At 60.5% G+C, this 9125-nt stretch overlaps 1 protein-coding gene across 1 annotated transcript; it reads right to left on the reverse strand.

Moving 5' to 3' along the window:
• Positions 1 to 2242: 2242 nt before the first annotated feature.
• Positions 2243 to 6089, reverse strand: ZNF503 (zinc finger protein 503). The gene is made up of 2 exons (XM_029245021.1): positions 5422 to 6089; positions 2243 to 4701 (listed from the first exon to the last, which is right to left on the reverse strand). The coding sequence occupies exons 1-2, from the start codon at positions 5737 to 5739 to the stop codon at positions 3073 to 3075; spliced, it is 1947 nt and encodes a 648-aa protein (XP_029100854.1). The 5' UTR covers positions 5740 to 6089; the 3' UTR covers positions 2243 to 3072.
• Between the last annotated feature and the right edge of the window lie 3036 nt (positions 6090 to 9125).

The following is a 9125-nucleotide window of genomic DNA, read 5'->3' on the forward strand; positions in this document are numbered from 1 at the left end:
ATTTCAAGGCGTTTTGGGTTTGATTTTTGTTAATAAAATATCCAGACTGGGCGTGAATGCACGAGCGTGCCCAGTTCGTCTCCGTGCCGGTCCCAGACCTGAAATTCCAGGGCTGGGGAAGTTCTAGGTCCTTCCCTCCCAAGTGGGTCCCGGCGGGCAAGGTGTGGTAGCCCTGCCCGAAGACTCGAGGCAAAGGAGAGCGAAGCGTGTGGGTCGGAGTGGCCAGGAGCGTGGGGCTGGTGCTGGTGAGGGGTGAGCAAGGGCCTGGTTTTCATATCACAAGCCGTGGTCACTGGAGTCCTCGAGACTCGGGCCGCACCACCTCCTCGAATGTCCTCCCATCCCATGGGGGTGGGTATCTGTCCGAGAGCCTGCGGGTGACAAGTCACTCCATCGGCCGAGGTTCTCAATAAGCTAGACCCAGCTAGGCCCAGCCCAGCCTCTCTTACCCGGACCAGAGTGGGCGCAAGACGGCGTCGTCCCGGGTGCAGTGCGGGCGGCGGCTCGGAGGCGCGGGAGGCTGCCCCCTCCGGGTAGGCGACGCAAAGCCTGTCTTCCTCTACCAAGTCCTCTCCAGGAGGAGGCCTAGGAGCTCCCCGCGGCGTCCCGGAGGTCGCCGGGCCTGCTTTGCGTTCAACCCGGGAAAAGGCCCCGCAGGCATGAGGCTGACGCTGGGAGGAGGGTGTAAAAATCTCAGAGTCACCAACCCTCGAGCAAATGGCGGCGGGGGCCGCGCGGTTGACTGACCGAAGTCTGAGGCCGAGGGCGGCCTCTGCGCGGCGGTGAGCTTCCCGAGGCAGCAGGGGGAGCTTGACGCCGAGGGAGACCGGTGGCTCGGAGAACCCAGAACGGCCTGACCCTGGGGAGAGAAGGGTTCGGGGCGCGCGCTCAGCGCCGCGACTCCAGGATCCCAGGATCCCAGGATCCCAGGAAAGGCGAGCTCTGGACCCAGAACTCCCGCGGACCCGGCGGGGCGAGCGCCCAAACAGCCAGAGACCAGGACTTGCGCCCAGGCCTGGAGTATGAGTGTGTGTGTGATCGCGGGTGGGGGTGTGTGATCGCGGGTGGGTGGTGGGGGTGGCCTTGGACACCCGCCCCCCCTCCCAAAAAGATTAGACATCTTCTCTGCCTGGTTCCATGGGCGCTTCAGGCAGCTCCGTCCTGCCGCTCAAGCTGGGGAGAAGGGAGCGGTGCGCCCCGCGGGGATCCGCGCCCGGACGGAGAGTCCCGCCGCGCCTTTGCGGAGCTGAGCTCGCAACCCAGAACGGCCGTCGGCGTCCACCTGGTCGCCCCAGCGAGGCCGACAATGGGCGCCAGGACCCTCGCGGGGCCGAGCTGGAAGGGGCTTCCGGGTCCTGGGCCCGGGCGCGCTCTCCTGCGGCGCAGACTGGGATAAAGCGCAGACTGCAGAGAAATCGGGATGCGGAAAAGCAGCCGCGGCGCCGGCCTGACGCAGGTCCCGACTCCGGAGAGAGGAAGCCGTCCCGGGGGTAGGGTGGTGGCTGCAGGGGGTCGGCTGGTGGCCGCCTTTGGCTCTCCGCAGCCAGGAGAAGAAATGGAAAGCGATCTCACTTTACCCCTAGGGACAAGAGGGCTCCGGCGCGCTCTCCTCCCCAGGCCTGGGAAACAGGTTCCCAAGCGCCCTCCGACCCACAATCGATCCCGGCTGCCCGCCCGGAACGGGGGATGCTTGGAAAGCCAAGAGAGGGACAGCGGGTAGCGGCATCTCCTCCGGGCCGAGGCCGAGCGGGCGAGTCCCGACCTGCGCCGCTCTCTGCACAAAACGAAACCCAAACTCCCGAAAATCTCAGTAGGGAAAAATTTAAAAATCCTTTTCTTTTCTTTCACTTTTAACAAACCAGCTGCTGGGAGAAAAATTAAAAACGAAATTAGCGATAGCTAAGGACACTATCTTTCCACATTGTGAAATCCCCTTTAAAAATATTTTCCCCAAGGCCAACCCCACGATTGGCCAGCCCGTCTGAAGCCTTTGCCTCTTCCTGAAAATCACAACCAAACAATCGGAAATGCAGCCACAGTTCTGGGAAGAATGAGTAGCCATGAGGCCCAGGGAACCCACTGAGGCCGAAACTGCCATGCTCTTCTTTCTCTTTAACCAAAAATAAAAAAAGATAAGAAGAAGAAGTAAAACCTTTTAATACATCAAATATACGGAATTTTAATCTTTAAAGCGATACATTGTCTATTATTTTAGTACATGACGTAAACCTTACTTGTCCCCTTCTCAGCGGGTGGACTTTAAAAATTAAAAATAGTTAAGTGTTCCTTTTAAAGAACAAAATAAGGCAAATGAGGTTTTGGAATAGAATTGTTTTTCCTTTTTTTTTTTTCTTCCAGACTACATACAAAAAAATATCCATTCTCTTTCGATGGTATACACCTTAAAAATAATTGCAATTTGAAATCAGAGCTGACAAATTGTGACTTGTTTTGTTTTTTTTTTTTCATTTTTTGTAACAAACATGCAGGTAAATTTGTTTCAATCAGACATTAAATAAGAACGTACAATACAATCATAGCAATTTTAAAGTAACATTAAAGAGAAGACCTCTAGTTCTGTGGCGGTTTTGTATTTATAATCTACAAGGGACGGGAGGGTTTGTTTTCCACATTTTTACCCTCAAGGTTTAATTTTTTCCCCCTGTTCCTTTTTACCTACGGAGCTCAAACTAAGTAATGCACTTTTGAACCACGGGTCCGCTTGGAGCTAACATAAATAAATACCAGTGTCCACCGATGCAGTCCTCAGATGAACACTTTCTCAATTATTTTTTCCTTCTTTTTCTATAAAAAGTCAAATGATATTTTTTCAACTTTTATAAAGTTTGGGTGGGGAGATGAGAGGTGGGGAAAAGGAGAGTGAGTTTCCCACCGGGTCTCGGTCGCTGTTTCGGGTAGATAGATACGGTATATATATATATTTTTTTCCTTTTCTGGCCCGGGTGATCCCCACGCGCGGGTGACAGTAGCCTCTGCCCTGTTCCCGCCCCTCCCTCGGCTCTTCCCACTCCCCAGTTCTTTTCTTTCCCTCGACAGCCCTCCCGACCGTCCTCACTGGTACCCCAGCGCGGAGGCCGTGGTCAGTCTCTGTCCGTAGAGGGCGTAGGGGGAGTAGTAGGGTCCGGTGGCGGCGGGCACGGGCACGGGAGCGCCGGGCGTGGGGAGCGGGCTCTTGGAGTAGGGGTGGTAGCGGCTGCTGAGTCCCAGCGCGTGGTGAGGGCTGCGCAGCGCCAGCGTCCCGGGGCTGCCCGGGGCGCCCGACGTGGGGATGTGCATGTGGCAAGCCATGGCGGCCGCTGCAGCGCTGGCCAGAGACGAAGAGCTGGGGTAGCCCGACAACAGTTTGTCTGTCCCGGGGAAGGCCGTATGGGTCCGCAAGTGGCTCAGCAGCTCTTCGGACGTAGCGAAGCGCTTGTCGCAAGGCCCGTTGGCCGACACCCAGTTGCAGATGTGGGGGAGTGGGTCGTTAGGGAGCATGAAGCCGTAGGGGTAGAGGGGGTGGCCGGCCAGAGAGGGCGGTGTGGCGCCGGCAGCCGCGGCAGCGGTTAGCGATGAGTGCACGCCGTGCAGAGGGTGCGTGGGGTACACCAGCGGGTATCCGGACTTGAGAGCCGCAGCCGCCGCGGCTGGATCGTGAGCGCACGACGCGCTGGCTGCCGCCGCCCCAGCCAGGTGGCTGGCGCAGTGGTAGCTGAGGCAGTACGGGTCCCGGCACAAACTGGCTGTCATCACGGACGGCGGCGACGCTCCGGCCAAGGGGCTCGAGCCGGCGGGCTTACTGCAGCCCAGAGAGCCCGCCGCGGCCGCCGCCAGCTGCGCCCCCACCAGGCTGCCCGGCTTGGTGGGGTCGAGCGCCACCCCGTGTGGCAGGAACTGGGGCGGGTAGCCGGCGTAGGCCCCAGCCAGGCTGCCTGGGTAGGTCATGCCCGCGGGAGGCAGAGGGAACACTGTCTGGCCCGGCTTGTAGGGCGACACGGGCGCCACCAGCCCAGAGCCCAACACCGAGGAGGAGGTGGGCGCGCTGGGGCCGGAGCCGGAGCCAGATGAGCCGCCACAGTCCGAGCCTAGAGCCTTGCCCCCGGGGCCCCCATCTGGGTGCTGGTTCACGTCCACATTAATCCCGCCGCCACAGCTAATCCGGCCGTGCGCCAACCCCGTGGGTCCCCCTTCGGCCGAGGCGCCCACGGAGCCCTTGCTGCCGCCACCGCCGCCGCCCGCCTCGGGGTCCTTCTTGTCGTCCTTGCCCTCCGGGCCGCCCCCGGCCGAAGGCAGCATGCCTCCTGGCGAGCAGGCCGAGGCGCTGGAGCTTGGGCTGCCTGTCCTGGGCGTGAATGGCTGGCAGGTGGCGCTCGGTACCCGGAATCCTGACTTCTCCGCCGAAACCCCCCCGCCGCCGCCCCCGCCGCCCCCGCCTCCGCCGCCGCCGCCTCCCGGCTCCTTCTTATCCGAGCCGGGTTTGGAGTACGGCTTGAAACTCGACTTGTCCTCCACGCCGATGTCGCTCATCTTGAGGGGGCCCGACTTTGCGTCCTTGTCGCCCCCGGCGCCGCCGCCGGCACCACCCGCGCCTCCCCCGTTGGAGGCGACCGAGGAGAGTTTGGACGAGGGCGAGGGGTCGGGCTTCCCGATCTGCGAGCATGTTTGGGCCAACAGCGCCAGCGGGCTCTTCTTGGCATCAAGCTGCGGGGGTCAGACGTGGGGGGGCACAAAGAAAGAAGGGGAAACCCTTTAGAATCCTGGCTTCTAGGTTTCAAACGCACCTCCGCCAAGACCCGCAAAGATCCAGCCCCAAGGCGCAATTCTAGGCGACACCTCTTCCACACACACACATTCTCGCTCTTGAGAAAGGCCACAGCACTCCCCCCCCCACGCCCGCCATCAGGATCTTTCCTGTCCTCTCTAAGCGATGACTGTATTAAACAAAAATGCAAAATGTTTTGGTTTCTGACTCTTTGATCCAGAACTGTAACCCCACGCACCCACACACACCCCTAATTCGAGTAAGGGTTCGGGTGATTGGCGCCTTAGAGGCTGTGTACAAACACCAGCTTCTGGAGAACCGGAGGACTGGGACTTTGGAACCGTAGTTTGGGCTCCCGGGCTCCTATCTTCCAGGCTGAGAATGAGCGGACCTGGGTCGGGGTAGGGGCTTTAATACCAAAGGGAGAAACAAGTTTCGGCTGCCTTACCTTCTAGTATTCACACCTTATTCTACCTCCTCCTCTCTTTCCGCCCTAGTTTTAAGGTGCGGGAGCACTATCCTCTCCTCTCATCCCGGAGCTGAATCACTCCGACCCCCCCCCTTCCATTCCCCCCCTCCCCCGATCCAGAGAGAAAGAAATCCTGTGAAGGGGCAGCCAGGGTGGTGGTCCCAGCGCGCTCCAGGGAGAGGGTCCTTACCTCTATGGGGCTGACGGGAGTGGAAGGCAGGGGCTGCAGGTACTCGGGGTGCAAAATGTGGCCAGTCCGTGCCGTCAGCATCTTCAGCACCTTGATGGGCAAGCGGTTAGCCTGGCGGAGAGGGTCAGAGGGGGGCACGGCGTGCACAAAAGGCTTGGTGCTGCCGGCCGGGGACGAGCCTGGGCCGGGGCCGGAGCCGGAGCCGGAGCCGGAGCTATTTCCAGAGAGCGCACTGGTCCAGGCAGGGTCCGCGCTGCCGCTGCCGCCGCCGCTGTGCTTACTGCTTCTTAAGGCAGAAAGCGAGGGCGCTGTGCTCATGACCCACCCGCGCGCATGGGAGCAGCGGGGGGAGGGCTCCTGGAGGCGCGGGGCGGGCTCGGGGCTGCGCGCTCGCCGGGGGAGCAGGAGCAGCAGCAGGAGGAGGAGCTGGCGCGGCGATCACGGGCGCCCAGAGCGCCTTCTCGGCGCCTGGAGCCAGAAGCGAATAATCCTGGGTGGCCCGCAGCGGAGCCGTGGCCGAGCGGGAGGAGCCGGCCCGACTGTGGGAGTGCCGGGTGGCTCGCGGTGTCCGCCTCGGGCTGTGCCCCTGCGCTGCGCACTCGCGGCCCGGCGCTAGCGCCTGCGCTGCTCTCCGCGATGTGAGCCGCTGCCTGTCCAGCCTGGGCTCTGGCGAGAAAACTCACTTCAAAAGCAGCTGCACCGAGGGGGAGATTAAAGCCTTTGCCGCCTTCCAATCAAATGGGAGCCCGAGGTGATTGGAGGGTCAAGGGGATGTGACGCGTCCCGCGCCAATGCCGCCGCCGCCGCCGCCGCCGCCGCCGCCAGGACTCTCAGCGCTGGTTTTAATGGGCAGCTCCCTCTTCGCCGCTCCCCCTGCGTGTCCCTCCCCCGATTTCGCTCGGAGGACAAGCTGGACATTTATTCTACGTTTGCTGTCTGCCGCCTCCCTCTTTTTTCTTCCTCGTCGTCCGTCCTTTTCTCCAGCTGGAGAATAAACTGAAACCTTCTTTGGCAGGAGGGTGTGTGTGAGGAACAGTTCGGGGTTGTTCAGAAGGAGCACTGGCGGGAGTGTGGACAACAGCCGGACTGTCAACTCCAGGGCCGCACAGGGGGCCCGCACACCAAATATTCTCTCCTCCTCCTCCTCAGTGGTAATTGAAATCTCTTGCGGTGCGGCCGCCTGGGTAAGGAAAGGTGGGGAGCGGGTGTTGGAGGAAGTCCGCCCGCCCGCTTTGATTTCTCGAGATTCGGCGGCGGAGAAACCAGAAGCGGGGTGGGCAGCGGAGGCGGTGGAGGCCTGTCTCCGCTTGGTGTGCTAGGCTCCCCGCCCTTCCCGGCCACGTGACGCCCGGGGATGCGCAGATTGGGGCAGAAGCGGGGGTCACATGTTTCCTCTGTTTCACACTCAGGCCCCCCCATTCTTACTCTCCCCTGCTACCCTCTTTTCTACCCCCCCCCCCCCGCCCCGTTCTTTGGGCATCTCCACCCCTCCATCAATTGTCAATGTTCCTCGACCGCAATCAATCAGTTATTTGTCAGCTCTTGTCAATCCGACGGTGATTTATGTCAGCTTTTGTTGCTGATTACAAGGCGGGTGCGACTGGAAGGCAAAAAGAGAGAGGGAGAGAGAGACGGAGAGGAAGGAAGAGACTGAGGGGGAACTAGAGAAGGGGGAAAGAGGAGCAGCCTCCTGGGATGAGAGGCGGGGGCTCTAAGAAAAAGAATGAAAGAGGAGAAAGAGGCGCTCAGTGTCAGGAAAATGAATAGTGAGAGTAAAGTGTGCAGGTGCGCCCAGGGCGCTGAGAGGGGTGCGCTGCCCTGGGGTGTGCGCCTCGCTCCTCTCAATGTCGGAGAGAGAGATACAACCTTCCACCTCTGGGGAATTCCGGTCCTTTGGGGCCGCAGAGTTCCGGGCGGCACAGGATATCCGAGACGGGCGGTGGCGACGTCTAACACGGGAGAGTCGTCCCCTCTCCGCCCCCCCCCCCCGCACGCCAGGGTAGTCCCTTCAGGGCGTGTAGTGTGCAGTCGTCAGGGTGCCAGCCTGCCGCGGACCCCGCCCTCCGTGGTGACCCGACTCCAAACTCGGAGACTTCTTTCTAAGAGCCACACCACCAACGTAACCTTGAGTCCTGGAGGTCAATGGTGGGGTACCCCCGCCTCAATTCTTTGACACCCGCCCCCCATCGTGGCTAGGGCTGAGAGACTGCGAAGAAGAGGCCTGACCATGGGTCCTTGCAAGAGATAACGTTTCAGGCTCACTCAGGCCCCCTCTCCACCCTCCCTCACTCCGCGCCATCCCCGCAGTCTTGGTAGCCGGGGTTACTCCAGGCTGCTCGCTCGAATTTATTGGAACGCCGAGCCGGGACTGACCGGCGCGGGGAGAATGGAGAGAAGGAGTGAGAGAGAGAGACAGGGGGCTGCTGCCTGTGGGAACACCGGCTCTTCCAGGGAAGCGGAGCGGGGCTGCCGCGTTCCCCTCGATTTGCACCGTCACTCTGGCTGTTTGGAAGGAAGAGGGGAGGCGCTGTGCGTGCCTCCGTGTACCTGGATCTGAGTGCAAAAGTGTGTATGAATGCCTCTGCCGCTGTGTGAGTTGTCAGGGCTTTGGGAGCGTCCGGAGCGAGTTCGGGGGTCACCTCCAAAAACTCGCAGAAACTGGAAGCGGGTGAGAGGAGGACACATCCCCTTCGTAGGAAGGACTTGGAATACTTTGAATATCCCCTCCCCCACTTTTCCACCCCGGCTCTTCTTTTGTTGTCAAGTCCTTTTGATAAATGGTGGTGCTGGCAGCGCTGGGGAGCCTGGAGCCAGTCTGTACCCGCGCGGGGGCGGGGGCCGGGCCTGGAAACCCGGTTTCCACTCGTGCTCAGCCGGCCCTGAGCCCCGTAGGCGCGGAAGTCGGGTCTGGGACCTGCCCTCGGCGTGCTCGCCCCCTTCTCTCTCACCACCCCATTCCTCTCTCCCTCATTTTTGTCTCTGTCTCCCACTCCGAACAGGTACCGAGAACTTTCTGGGGGTGAGTTTTAGAATTTTCTCGTAGGCATTCTTTTTATGCGTTTTAATCTTATCCCTTGATTCTTTAGGTTGGTAGACTTCATGAGATGGTAACTTGTCTAAAGATAATTTGGAGAAGAGGGGAGTGAGGCGCTGTGTATATGGGGAGTTTGTCGGTGTATGTGAGCGTGTGTTTAGGTGTAATAACACACCTAAATTCAGTGTCTGTCTGTGCGACAACGGAGGAAGGTGAGTCCGTGAGACGGTGGTGAGGCCACAAGCGAGGTTGTGAAGGTTGTCTGAATAATCTTTGGGGAGCGAGTCCCAGGTGCCCGTTTCTGAGGATGGGACGGTTCTAAGCTGTCTCTGCAGGGCAGACACTGTGAGGCCGCCTGTATCCTGCGGGTCTGTTGGTGTATGTCTGTGTCATTGGGTGCATGGTTGTCGGCCCAGATCAACTGTAGATCTCCCAGCCATGGGACCCGTGTCGCAGCGGCCTCCCGGTGAGGCCCGGACACTGAATGCTGGGGGCGTCGGCCAGAGATGCAGGTGACCGCGGGCGTCCCTCCCTACCTCTCGCCCTGCAGTCTCCAGACTCACTCCATTCCCTCTCCTGTAATTCCAGCAGCTTTCTTTTTACGCCCAGCGGCTGTGGGAACCAGAGAGTGGCCCCAGCGTCCCCCGGAATGGGCGTGCCGCGGTGTGGT

This window comes from Monodon monoceros, unplaced genomic scaffold, assembly GCF_005190385.1.
Source record: "Monodon monoceros isolate NGI ecotype Baffin Bay Population unplaced genomic scaffold, NGI_Narwhal_1 Super_Scaffold_4, whole genome shotgun sequence".
Taxonomy (NCBI): domain Eukaryota; kingdom Metazoa; phylum Chordata; class Mammalia; order Artiodactyla; family Monodontidae; genus Monodon; species Monodon monoceros.